Source organism: Pseudonaja textilis, chromosome 3 (assembly GCF_049901715.1).
Source record: "Pseudonaja textilis isolate UNSWEBS1 chromosome 3, rPseTex1.2, whole genome shotgun sequence".
NCBI lineage: Eukaryota > Metazoa > Chordata > Lepidosauria > Squamata > Elapidae > Pseudonaja > Pseudonaja textilis.
The window spans coordinates 77998953-78013926 of NC_141992.1; the positions used below are offsets into that span (position 1 = coordinate 77998953).

Sequence of the window (14974 nt, forward strand, 5' to 3'; positions counted from 1 at the left end):
TTTATACTCTTCACTGATAATTTTCTGTATTTATTAAAGTGCTCCAATTCTCTTGTTTCTCTTTTCTATTTATGTGCTTCCTCCCATTGACTTTCTCTTGTACAACCTGCTCAGCATCCTTATTCTTTTTCTGTTTTTCTTTTTAAATCACTGAATCAGCCTTACAACACACATCTGATTTTCTCTTGCCAGTGGCTGATTATGGCTGGCATTATATTTTAATTTTTTGCTCATAATATTATAAACACAGCTGAGTTCATATTTAACTGCTAGTAGATCTCATATTAAGAAAAGATACACACACTTTAATAGGAGAATGGAGAAAATAAATCTGCTCATAATTCAAGGATTTTTCTGAATGGTTTACAGGGGGCATTTATTATAATCCATCCTATCTTATCTGAAGATTCTTTTCAGGCACAGATGTATGTAGTAACTATTAGCTTTTATCTCTCCCCCACCATCTATCATTTATTTACATGAAATCAACATATATCCACCCATCTCAAAAGCAAGCAACTCTAGCGACATTCAAAGAACTAAATAACATTAAAAACATATAAAACAAACTAAAACAAACAATAGACAACGGTTGTTAAGCCACTGGAGTCCCTGCTCTTGGTTTATCACTCTTTGGCCTTGTACTACAATGTTCTATTTAACATAGAGAAGCAATTAGAGAAGAAGGAAAATGCAGGTGAAGAGCAGGCAGAGCTGGGGGCGGAGTCAAAAGAGGAATCTGTCTAGAGTCATCACGTTGCCACAAATGATCCAAGTTCCACCCCCCTTGAATTCCTTTGACTCTTATCTAGCACCAATTAAGTGCTGACCATCAGTTGACTAGATTCTTGTGTGTAAATAAATAAACCATCTTAACTGACAATGTGTAGTCCCAGTTGTTCACAAATAGTCCTGTGAACATTTTATATATAATGCATTATTTATAATACTTTCTCTTAATGATATAGATGCTAACCAAGTTTAAAGCTTAGTACTGATGTATAGATTTTGACTAGAAAATAAGTTTCTAATGATGCTTTATTTTTTTTATCAGATTTATCAGGTTTATCCACCCTATTCTGATAACTGCCTGAATTTTTGTGTGTGTACCTTGTTTTTTTCAAAAAACAAAGGAATGGGGAAAAGGGCTCAAGGTATAATGAGAAGCAGGAAAAATGATTATCAAGCTCACCTGAGAAATTGTATGTAACACTGTCCTATCTGCTAATTATTTTGTGTTAATACATAATGCATTCAGAAAGTACTCAGACGTCCTTCACTTTGTTGATTTTGTTATGCTGCAGCCTGATTCTACAGTTGTTGAAAATAATTTTTTTCTCTCTGATGTATCTACACCCATAATGACAAAGTAAATACAGAATTTTAGAAATGCCTGTACATTTATTAAAAAGAAAAAAACTGACATATTGGCATAAGTATTCAGACCCTTTGCAACAACCCTTGAAGTTTAGCTCTGGTGCCTATTTCTCTTTCTACATCATGATTGGAGTCCACCTGTGGTAAATTAAATGGATTAGACATGATTTGGAAAGGCACACCTGTCCCTATAGAAGGCCTTACAGCTGACAATGAATACTGTAGCAAAGCAAAAGCCATGAGGTCAAAGGAACTGCCTGCAGAGCTCAGAGACAGGATTACTGCAAGGCTGGGGAATGCTACAATAAAATTTCTGCTGTTCTGAAGGTTCTACTAGTACAGTAGCCTCCATAATTCTCAAATGGAAGAAGTTTGGCACAACTAGGACTCATCCATCCAAGAGCTAGTCACCTGGTCAAACTGAGCAAGTGAGGGACAAGAGGCTTAGTAACAGTGATGATCAAGAACCTGATTGTCACTCTGACTGAGCTCCACAGATCCCATGTGGAGATGGGACAGAGTTCTAGAAGGACAACTATCAGAGCAGCCCTCCACCAACCGGGGCTTTATGGCAGAGTGGCCAGACGGAAGCATCCTCTCACTTCAAAACACATGAAAGCCTGCTTTGAGTTTGCAAAAAAGCACCTGAAGGACTCTCAGACTTTGAGGAACAAGATTTATCTGGTCTGATGAAATCAAGATTGAATTGCTTGCCTTTGGCCTCCATTCTAAACATTACGTCTGGTGGTCAACCAGGCACTGCTCATCACCTGCCTAATACCATCCCAACAGCGAAGCATGGTAGTGGCAGCATCATGCTGCGGGGGTGTTTTTCAGCAGCACTGGGACACTGGTCAGGGTTGAGGGAAAGCTTGAATGGAGCAAAATACAGGGATATCCTTAATGAAAACCTCTTCCACAATGCTCAGGACCTCAGGCTGGGCCGAAGATTCACTTTCAACATGAGAATGGCCTAAGCACACAGCCAAGACAACGCAAGAGTGGCTTAGGAACAATTCTCTGAATGTCCTAGAATGGCCCAGCCAGTGTCCTGTCTTGAACCCTATTGGAACATCTCTGGAGGCATCTGAAAATGGTTGTACACTGATGGTGGCATCCAACCTAAGCTTGAGAGGATTTGCAAGGAAGAATGGCAGAAAATCCCCAATCCAGGTGTGCAAAGCTTGTCGCGTCATAACCAAAAAGGCTGTAATTGCTGTCAAAGGTCCTTCAAAAAAATATACTGAGTGAAGGGTCTGAAAACTTATGACAGTGTGATATTTCAGTTTTTTCTTTTTCATAAATTTACAGACATTTCTAAAATTCTGTTTTCATTTTGTCATTATGGGATACTGAGTGTAGATTAAGGAGGAAAAAAATGAATTTCAAGAACTGCAGAATCAGGCTGCAGCGTAACAAAACTGTCAAAAGTTAAGGGGGTCTGAATACTTTCTGAATGCACTGTATTATCTTCGCATGATAGGCATCTCACTGGCTGTATTTTTTTATACTTTTATTTACTATAAAAAGTTATTTACACATTTGAGCAAGCTTATGATCAACGCTTTTGAGGAAGAGTTAAACTTAACTGCTTAGCATTTGTTAAATCATGAAAAAGGTTTTATTATATAGTTAGATATACACAAAGTTAAAATTTCAGTGAATCGCATCATTTCAAACATAATTAAATGGGACATCAACTGTAGATCATCTGATCATCAACTGTAGATCATCTACAATCTCAGAACGAGTTTAGTGTTTTTCTTATTTTTTTCCATACATCCTTCCCAATTTCACTTGCTTACATGAAATTTCGTTTTTCTTTTAAAATGGCTAAGATACTTGTATAACATTTACACATCTCATACAAAAATTCAATATACATTTTAGGTAGGAGTACAGTTATACAAATATATACAAAATAGATATTATTTGTAGTTAACATATCTGATCAAATTCATTAGCAACATGTCAAAAACAAATGCACATAAATGTTGACAAAAGTTTTCAATCCTTTAGAATGAACTATTGACCATTGATTATATAAAATAGCACAAATAGAGGCTTCAGATTGGAAACTCTGTTAGTCTCCAGTAGTTGAAGTTAATTAAAAATAAGACACTCAAAATAATCAGATTTTCCATATCTGATATTTCTAACGTGCGCACATCCATCTTGACTGCAAATTGCTTATGGAACGTAGTTGTTCACAGAGCATTAAACTATTGCACGAGACAGTTTCTTCCGAAAAGTAATGATTTTCCATATTTATGAGCAGCAGCTATGGTTTTTGAGAAGGCAACAATTATGAATGCACATCTTCTAGCATGAGAAACGTACAAGGAATAGTAATTAATACTGTTAAGAGTTGTCAACCATCCTATATCTTCTCAGTCTATTTTGTGACAAAAATGTCAAAGAAAGATTTGGCAAACACAGATGGAGATAGGCTGTGGCATCAGATAAGATACAAGGACAAGTCAACTTGAGAGTTTAATGCTAATTTTCTTAATTATGGAAGAAGCTCTTTGAGAATGAAAGCCAAATTTTTCACAGTGATCACACCATAGTAGAATAAGACTCCAGTCTTTTTTTATTGTTTTCCTTCTCAGTATTTGTGCTCAGTGATTCTGTGTTTTCAGTATCGCTGCCACTACTGTCTGCCACTGTTGGATTGTGCTCCATGTGACCAGTTCTGCTGTGCAAATGAAAATGGATCCCGTGTTCTTGAATGTGATTGGATATAAAATCTTCATCTGAAGAATGCAATGATTCATCATCTCCTATCAAATGGTTCACGATATGAATCCCATCAAAAGTGTTTGTGCCTGGAAAAGTTTTCTTACTTTTTAAGCATTTGATCTGTTAAAAAAAAAAAAAAAAATTAGAGAACAGATCCTTTGTCCTTTTCGGTGGACCAATTGCTGTTGGATTATGGGCTGCAATTACAAAAGTAGAGTTTCAGTATATGCAAATCTTTGCTCCTTCTGTTTTAGAAGAATTTGAAACAGATAAAAATATATGACTATAAACTGATCCTGAATAACTTTACATAATGACGGCTTTCAAGCTTCCAATGATAAACAGGATTAGATATTTGAGCATTGAACTTTCTGAAATTGTTTATTATGAATTTCAATCTCATCATTCAAGTTGCACGTGAATCATTTATAGTACCAGGAAACGCAAACATCAACAGATTTGAACTATAAAGAAAAACTACAGAAAAGACCATAAAGTTTTGTGGATGTAGAACCCTACATTTTGGCTTTGATGCATTACAGCCTGATTCTCAAAACCATCTGGGGAATTCAGGTCAAAAATCAGTTGTAATTTCATTTATATCTAAATTGAGTTAAAAATGATTTTAGTTACACTAAGGATTACCATTTGACAATAATTTTGGTGACCTCTGGGGATCTCAGGTTGTGTATTTTATACAACTTTCTTATGTTTTGCAATGTTCTGCAAATATTTCCTCCTCGCATCTTTATAAAACCTATTATTTTTATCTTATGCTTATGCTTGATCATCTGAGAACATGACAATACATACTTAATATTGAAGTTGGAATATTGTAAGGAATTTCTGTTGACATTGTTTAGAATAAAAAAATGTACTATGTAAAATTAAACTCTGTACTTGAAAAAACACTGTTAAAAGTCCAGACATGTCAATTAATATAACATTAATTAATAAGCAGGCTTAAAATATTTAGTTTTTAGGCACTAGAGCTAATATTCCAAACAAAGTGCCTGTTGAGGATGAGAATAAGTTGTGTTCTAGAAAATTTTAAGCTCATTTTTGTAGCTTGATTCTAACAAGTATTTCAGTGCAAGTGTCTTTAGGAAATGATCTATGCCAACCACTAATTAGATCTAAAATGAAAAGCATACACATTCAATACATCATGCACAGGGTCTTAAATAAGATGTTGAACCATAAATGGTGAGGAACCATTGAAAACATGCTTGAGATGTTAAAATCATAACATGAAATTACAGCAGACTTTGTATGTAAAAATGCAGAATTGCAGGATGCTCAGAATGAAGTATTTAGCGAGATGTCTCATTTTAAGACTCTTTGCCTTAGTAAGACACCTCATTATAGTGAGAAATAATTTTTGGAAAATGCCAGGCGCCTTGCCCAAATTAGATACTCCACAAATAAGATTGTAGCATTTTCAAATTTAAATTAGAATTTGGTAGACTATGCCAGAGTTTAAGAACTTCACACTATGGGACTCAAATTTTAACAGCTCCAAAGCCAATAGGAAATTGCAACTTAGTAAGATCTGAAAAGTCATATGTTACCCATCTCTACTTTTAAGCGCTATCAAATTGAGTTGGTCACTAATGTCCACTAAACTTTGTGAACTTTTTTTTTCAAACATTAAAATGGAAACAGCCACCCACATGCAAATTTTAAGTAACCTACGAACTATCTTAGTGCCATGTAATTTTGAAAAGAAATTGAAAATAATTTCAGAAAGGCTTTTGACTTTTTCTCCTGCTGATATTCTTCTTAAAGCCAAATTAAATTATCAAATTTTGGCAGCATAAATACTGATCTTTCTGCATTCAAGGTATAGTATAGTAGAGAAGCTGAAATGAATAGCAATATCAGCCACACCCTACTTGGTTTCAGTTACTGCACTGCAGGCTGGAAATTATCCTGAAACAAGAAATAAAGCAGGAAATGGGAGGCACATTCTTAAGCTGACTGGTGCTAAGTATTAAGATGTCTTTAAAAACATGTCCTATTGGCTTTGGATCCTTCAAATGTTAACTGTGGCTTAACAGTTGGACATGGAAGTCATCCATTCCAAAGCAGTAAAGTACACAAGGAGATAACCTTAAAGTTACGATGGGCAGGAAAAGTTATCCCATTCTGGAGAAAGCATGGCCACAGAATGGAAATGTTTTCTATGCCAACAGTTAAAGTAATACATAAGTGTATAGAAAAAGAAAGAGAACCAGACTTGGAGGAAGGCCATGTTTTTTTAAAAAATTCCTTGGGAGAAATGTGAGCTGTGGAATAACTAAGGAAGAGTATTTGAATATTTCAGAAAGCTACTATTGGATAGAATTCTTGTTCTTGCAATGCTAGCATAAATCTGAATTTCACATCTAAAGTGATGGGCAGATAAGATTACAAGTATGACAGAACACGTGCTTTTATATGTTTGAAATAAAAGGGATGATCCAGACGGTGTGGATAAAGAAATAGAAAGATTAACCAATCAAGTCTCTCTCTTATCAAGCTTAATTCCAGATGAACTTCATAAATATGTCCATGTAGTTTTCCTGACAATATATGCAACTGGTTTGCTATTGCTTTTCAGATTTTTTTTTAAAGCTTCCTAATTTTGCCTCCAGCACTGGAATTCCATGGTGGTCTCTAACCTACATAGTAACTAAGTCTGATCCCACAGTACTTAGCTTTTTATGATCAGCCAAAGTTCAGTAGATGCTGCCACTTAACTGGATTGAGTACCTGAATTTAAGCATCAGAAAGGTTAGCCAAAACTATAGATTATTACCCCAACTACTGTATCTTAAATAACGTTAGCAGTAATGACAACTGTTGTCCCTTTGAAAAATGAAAAGGCAGAATTAAGTGAACCAAAGGATCTACAAACCCACATCTGTCACACTGAAATCTGGTTATCTTCTTGAGAACACAACATAGCCATGCTCTAAAAACACAGAAATTCATACTGCTTGAACTTTTTCACAACATGCTCTTCTTACCTGTACTTGACTGTTATACCCAAACATAAGCAAGAAGAAAAAGATAGCAGAGAAAAAAAATTAGAAGCATTAAACCATTTTAATCTAAATTTTAAATGCAACAAACTGCCAGCAATTTAAGATTCAAATCCTCTAAAAATATTATGAATGGTCAATGTGTTATTTTTGGGGGGGGGGCGGGAGGGGGGGGGATACACCATAATAAAATAATTATTTAGTTAAAAGTTTTCTTTCAATTAAACAGTAACAGAAAGAATATATTGCCATACAGAAATTTCCAAGAATATATGCCGAAGAACTGTTACCTCTTTTATAATTGGATCTGCACCTTAAGTGATGGTGCTAAGAATTGTCACAAATCTGTGATTTTATAGGTTTAGAATTTAACCTACTGTGTAAGATGTTTCCACCAATTCCTCTTAAGGCCAAAAACAGAAAATATGCACTGTGGAATTATTTACAGTTTTTGTTGCTCTGATGCACATTGGCTACTCTAAAATTAAAACAGGCAATGCAAATTCCAGTTAGAGATCCATTGCATCATGTATCTTTTGGTTCTCTATTTGTGAAACATTGATATTTCTCTTCCACAGTTTGAAAGTGTTGAGAACATGATATAACTCAAATCATACTTTTATTCATCTACACTCTGAAAGCTATGCAATATGCAAGTTGTATGTCTGTGTAATCTTTCTTTTTTTTAACCTACAGTTTTTGCATGTGAAGCTTACTTCCACAGCTTGTTTCTCTTGGTAGCAACACAGTTAGGAAGCATACTACTATTACTGAGAGACAAAACAGCAGCCCTATCTCAGTCAGCATCAGAAGTACAAAAAAATACCTGATTAATCAGAAGGAGCCTGTTAGCACCTTTTAGGCTGACAAACTTTATTAAAATGCAATCTGCCTTTGTGAACCGTGATTTACCTCAACAGGTGCTTATTCCTTTTAATAACAAGTTGTTAATATCAAAACAAACTTTTATTAGGGTCAAATAATCTAAAATGGTGAATCTGAAAAGGTGCTAACGGACTCCTTCTGTTAGCTGTTGGTTACCATATTTAGCCTAACACAATCTCCTCTTCCAATATCTCTTCTGATTAGCTCAATAATCCTTGTCCAGGTGTCTACCAAAAGAACCAAAAGGCTGAACTGGGCCTAAAGCAAACTGGACTAAATAGCCATAAGTGTAATATCTTGTGGCGAGCCCTCTTGCTGTTGGTCTATACCAGGGCTGTCAAACTCCCGGGCCGTGGTTCACAACTGGACTGTGGGAGAAATGGGCGCGCACATGAAGGTCCACTCACACGAGTGGCAGTTAGCAGACATGCATGAAGCTCCGCTCGCACAAGCAGAGGGTGGCTTATGCTTGCATGCAAAGCTCCATTTGCGTGAATGGAGCTTCACATGTGAGCACTCTTCGCTTGCACGACTGGAACTTCAAGTGTGCATGCTTCTCTGCCACCCACACGAGTGGAGTTTTAAGGGCAAGCACTTTCCGCTCAAGCACGAAGCTCCATTTGAGTAGAAGGCCCATGGAGATGTGCGCACACATGCACCTACCGCCCCCACACACCCTCCTTCCCTCACTGGGTTGCCAAGTTGGAAAGGTCTGGGGATTGCAGGTCTATACCTATTGTCCAGTGAGGTGGCAAATAATTATGTTGAGAGAAGACAGTCCTCACTTACTGACCATGATTAAGACCAGCAATTCTGTCGCTAAGCAGCATAGCCATGAAATGAAACATCACATTACTGTGTGCCTAACTTATGATATATAAGTACTGGCTGTAGTCATTAAGTGAATTACCTGCAATTACTAAGCATGATGTCATGTGACCATAGTTTGCAGTTTCCTGCCAGTTTTTCTGCTCTCTTTGATGGTTGTGAAAGTTGCAAAAATGGAGATCATGTGACCACAAATACAACTACCCGAAATGCATGCTGGTCGCCATACACTTAAATCATAATCTCATGATAATGGGGATACTGTAATGGCTGCAACTTCAAGGAAGGAATATTGCTATGTCTCATTGTTCAGTGCTGTTATAACTTTGAATGTTATAACTTTGCTAAATGAGCAGTCAGTAAGCGAGAACTACCTGTATTTTCCAGATTATATTACTAAAATTGCATCAGCATAGATCATCATGCTATTTTGTTAAAGAAACTTCTCATGTACAGGTAGTCCTTGGCTTACCACTACAATTGAGCCCAAAATTTATGTTGCTAAGTGATAAATTTGTTAAGTGAGGTTTGTCCAATTTTACGACTTTTCTCGCTGCATTTGTTAAGTGGATCACTGCACTTCTTAAATTAGTAACATGGTTGTTAAGTGAACCTGGCTTCCCCATTGACTTTGCTTGTCAGAAGGCCTCAAAAGGGGGTCATATGACCCTGGAACATGGCAACCACCATAAAGATGAGTCAGTTGTCAAACACATGACCATGGAGATGCTGCAAAGGTCATAAGTGTGAAAAATGGTCATAAGTCATTTTTTTTAGTGCTGTTGTAACTTAGAGCAGTCACTAAATGAACTGTTGTCAATCAAGGACTACCTTTACAGGCAATATGACTGGATAACTGCATTGCGTAATAGTCAGTTTAATTTCCATTAGCCCACGCCATATCTCAAAAGGAAAACTATTATATCCTGTAATTTAAGAAGAGGTAACAAATGTTTGGTAATGATTAATTCTCATGGCATATATCATTGATCCAGAATCAATTTGCACATATTATTTCAGGCAAAAGCTGCTATTAATGTGAGCCATTCATAATTACCGCATTTATCTGAAATAAAGAACATCTTTCTTCCCAAATAATTCACCTTTAAAAGGGAATAGTCAATTTAGACTTCCAGACAATACGATAATATACATAAGATGTGGGTAGGGATGGGATGGGTGGTATGGAGGGAGGGTTCTATTAATTTGTGGGGTGGTGGAAAATACTTTACTTTCACGTAACTGGCTCAAATGTCCACATATGATGATGATGCAGTTTTGTTACAACTGAGCATGTTATGACACTTCACTTTCACAGAAATACCAAAGTATAATTAGACTGAAAATTAAAGTTATGCATATCTTAATTCTGAGCAATATATTTATGTTCTAAATATCTGGATAATTTTTTTTAAAAAAGTCATGGGAGTAGGTTTTGAAGCTTTATCACTTATCTAAAGCTAAACAGCACACCGGAAAAAAAGATTTTTAACACTAAGATGTTGTAGTGCTAGCTTGACAAAGATTAAAACTTGTGATACATTGAGAGCAAAAGATTTCAAGTAAGTCAGAACAGGAAACCAATAACTTGATCAGGCAGGGTCATGACTTTTTGATCACTGTGCTAATACCATATAATCAAAAGTTTTGAAATCTTAATAGAAAGTATGTGATTGAAATTATAGCATGCAATCAGAAGAACATGTTTCAAACTCAATTCTATAAGCAACTTTGCTTTTTGCAAAACAAATCCTAGTGCCGTATTATTTAGTAAAGAGTTCCGCGATCCACTATCGTGGCTGTGACCTTTTCGCAACTGGGCTGCGTGAACGGCAGGCTGGCATGTGTGCACACATCTTAACTTGCGCAAGTTGAGCTGTGCATGCATTTTGCTGCTCACACAGCCCGGTTCCCCTGTCCCCCTACAGCTACAAAGGTTGAGAACCACTGATTTAGTTGGTAGGAAGTATAGGATTCAACAAAGAATGATAATCCTTAGCAGCCATCATAAATTTTAAAGAAAATAAAGGCATAGTGAGAAATAACCTAATAAAGAGGTTAACATGAAAGGTTTCTTAAGATGAGCAATTATGGCCTCATTAAGTCAGATCGGTTTTTTTTTATATAAAATTGAGCTGAATTATAAAATCCCCATTCATCTATGATTCTCAATCAGTATAATTTTTTTCTATTAAATTTTTCTATTAAAATGTATACCTTGACATACATGTTTCACAAATTCGTTCCTTTTATTAGTTAGGTTCCAAGAAAAATAGTTCTTTGCATTTCACATTGTGAAACAACATTAACAACAACAAAATATATTTTTTTATTTATTTAAATTCAATTTATACGATTTCCCCCTCCGCACCTTGGAACTGGGGTGAATTAATAATCAGTAAAAACTACTCTAAAATTACAAACAAAAATGAAAAGACATCCTACTTGTAACATCTTCCATTAGCTAAGGCAACAAGGCAGTTTAACTATTGGAAAGCAATGGAAATACAGATAGTCGCTGGTCACATGACATCTTACTTGATAACCACTTCACTCAACAACCCAAGATTTCTGGCCCAATTGTGGTCCTAAGTTTGAAGACTACCTCTGTAGACTGAAATTTCTAGTGTGATGGTGTCAGAGAGTGGGAAAGGGAAAAGAACTATCCAGTTGGATATGAATTATATTAAACGTTTTGTCAGTTATCTTAAACACAGAGTGCAACATGTAAATATTAAATTTGTACTGCAGGGTTTACACCTTCTTTCAGACAATTGTGGGGTAAATTAGAAAACAACATGGTTTTGGATTCAATTTGGAAGAAGTGCTTCAAAATGCACAATACCACAAACTCAGTTCCTGTCTGTGATTTATTAAAGGAGCTACATCTGTTTCCAGCATCATCCTGTTACAATAGAAGTGTCTCTGTAGCAGCCATGGGATCCTAGAAAAAAGGATGTAGCTGTTAACAAATCGCAGACAGGGTCTGTGCTCTCATTCCCTTCTCTCCTGAAATGTGTCTTTTGAACGGAATCTGAGCTCCTAAAAATGGCACAAGAAGGGAGACATTCTCACAAAAAAAAATGCTACTAAGTCCCTCAACTTTAATAGCTATCTGGCATGAACAGCAGTTCTGTTTTCACCCTTCAACATATCAAAGTGAAGAAAGTTACTTTAAAACTGAGTGTCCATAAAGCTGCTATGTTAGATTGGGTATTTACTAACCACATGACCTCACAAATGCTATCTTATCGCATCACAGTTTCCTCAGACTGACCACAATCACTGAAAATCTAGACTCCACCAGCATAGATGCTCAGAATCTGACACGTAATAACAAAAACAGCAACTTTTAGCTGTCCAATAACTTTGCTGTTGTGGGAGGACAAATCTGGTGGTGTGGTCTTGTCTTACTGCATCTGCAAGATACCGTACAAGGAAAGCACATGATTTATTGTTCTCAAAGTTTTCACCACAAGTTGGAACACTCACATTTTAAATCTGAAAACATTTTTTTCCCTCTCTTTGGTGTCAGAAGATCATGAAGCAGAAGAAGTTTATGTAGCATTGTATGTTAGCATCATTACAATCATATGCATAAATGTCAAAAGTTTGTATCGTTTATTGGGAGTTCCCGTTTGTCAGGCTTCGGCGGCGGCAGGAATTCACGTAGGGATAACTGAAGACAGGGGAGATCCGGACAGGGGTCTAGGGGCATCGCAACCCCCTTCCTCAGCCAGCTAAACTCCCTTTTCCAAAGGCGGTGGAGCGGCGGTCAGCAATGGCCACCACAAAGAACCTCTCAGCCGGACAAGTTTTGTGCAGGAGGAAGTGAAGAAAGTGAAAGTCTTTGGCTGAACCGGGACAATAAGCAATATCTGAACACCCTGGAAATCTAGCTCTCTAAAGGATACATTGTTTCCCAAGAAGATCGTAAAAAGCTGCGGATGAAAGTGAAAAGGGAAAGTTTTTTTTTTTCTTCACTCTCCTTCCCTATGGAGATAGCAATGGAAATCAGAAACACCCGCTTTGGCAACAGAAGGTAACTAATTTTGAAAATTAAAGCCAAGGGGACATTAAAGATTTCTGAACATTGATATTTAAAAATCCAAATTTTTCTTTTGCTATAAGTGGGAAGGGAGCGGTAAATGATTTATATTAAAATTCTGCTGGAGGAGACTGCTTGGAGTTTATAAGATCAGAGATTAAACTGCAATAAGACTTCTAAAAAATCGTTTTGGAACTGTGTAATTGAACTCTACCCCAGGAAGAAAAAGTATTAAAAGAAGAAAGTGCTAAATGAAACAGTTTGTGTTGATTTGGATTGCTTGATGACTTTGGGACTTTTGCAAACTATTTTTTGAAAGTCTAAAAACACTTGGACTATTTAAAAAAAATAAATAAAAATAAATAAACATATCTTACAATGGCATTAACTGTGGAAGAATTGAAAATGGAATTTAAAAAGCTAAAAGAAGAGGAACAAGAAGGCAAGGGCTCTTCTGGATCTGTTTTTCACTTCTTAGAAATGGCGATTTCTACCTATCAGGAAATACAGCAATCAGAAAGCTGGGATGAAGAAGAAGAAGCCATCTTTAATGGACAAACTATTTTAGTTGATAAAGAAAAGGGAAAAGGGGGAAAGAAAATGGAGAATTCAAGATCTAAAAAAACAACCAAGAAAGGGAAAAATAAGGTGAAAGATCGATATAATGTCAGAAAGCAACAGAAAAGAGGAATACAACAGAGAGGGGAGACTAAAAGGGTGGAGATTGAGAGATGGGGGGTAAAAAGGCTAGATTGACAAGAAAGGAAGGGAAAAAGGTCAGAGAAGTTATAAAGGCTTAAAACAAGATGTTAAAAAACAGGGGTTTTTTTAGAGACAAAGGGTAAAATACAATTTAAAAAGAGATTCTGAAAAAGTACACAAGATTGTATCATAGTATTCGTATTTGAAATAGAGTTAGAAAACTGGTATATTATATGCGCTAATAGAATATTGTAGGGAATGTGTAAAATTTTCAAGACTTAATAATATCTAATATCTATGTGTAAAATATCTAAGATTTAATAACAGAGTTTAATTAACTTGTTATGGAACATTGTTTTTACTATATTATAAGCTTATTATGTTTTTTCTACTTTAAAATGTTATTTAGAATGTACTAAGTGGAATCAGAATGGAAATTATGTATTAAAATATGTGTTAAAATTGGGGGAAAAATAGAAAGGCGTCATACTTCAACCACTGATTACAGGAAAAATTTTGTATTAAAGAGAAAAGATAAATAGACAATTGAAAAAGAACGGACAAAAAATACAAGTATAATGATTTAAATTGAGATGAAGTAAATAAAATAGAATTAAGAGAGTGAAAAGAGGGGAGAAGACATATAGAAAATACAGAATGTTAAATAAGATTGAAATAGTATATAAGGTGAGCATGAATTTGATTTATGTCTGTACAAAAAGATGTAACCCGGGGTTAAGCCGCTTTCTGAAAAGAAGTTTTATGTTTTCATGTTATGTGTTTTGTTTGTTGATGTTTGTTTATTGAGAATTAAGATTGTTGGATGAGAACATATGAAATCGTAAATAAGACAGATGAAAGTATAAGTTTAATGAATAAAATTGAATAGAAGTAAAGGGAAAAATAGTGAGAAGTTGGAAAAAGAGTTAAGATATGAAGCTGAATACATAAGATGCATATTAAATTGTGTTTGTACGGAAATGTGATAATTTGGAACTATGCTGTACTTAAATAAGATGTTTTATTTGCTTTCTTAAAAGATGTTCTATGTTCTTACGTTTTATGTTTTGTTTGTTTATGTATTGTCTTTGAAAATTAATAAAATTTGTTTTAAAAAAAGTTTGTATCATTTATTTAGGTTCATATGACCATCTATCTCAATTTCATGGCTCTGGGCAATGAACAGCGGTTAAAAACTTAAAATTAACTTAAAATAAATAAAGCCATCAACACATTCATACCAAGGGCTCTGTCACATCTCCAATGGCATAACAAGGTCTTCAAAGATGGCTGAAGGCCAGCAGGTTGGGGCTAATTTAATCTTTCATATGGGGATGCTCCACAGAACAGGCACCTCAGAGAAAAA

At 35.6% G+C, this 14974-nt stretch overlaps 1 protein-coding gene across 6 annotated transcripts in view; it reads right to left on the reverse strand.

Moving 5' to 3' along the window:
* Positions 1 to 2975: 2975 nt before the first annotated feature.
* EVI5 (ecotropic viral integration site 5) overlaps positions 2976 to 14974 on the reverse strand; it is an 82919-nt gene continuing 70920 nt past the window's right edge. For all 6 annotated transcript variants that reach the window (XM_087930167.1, XM_087930163.1, XM_087930165.1 and 3 more), the window contains one exon: positions 2976 to 4239. In XM_087930167.1, the coding sequence (XP_087786293.1) occupies positions 3937 to 4239 (303 nt within the window). In that variant the 3' untranslated portion in view covers positions 2976 to 3936. The remainder of the gene's footprint in view (positions 4240 to 14974) is intronic.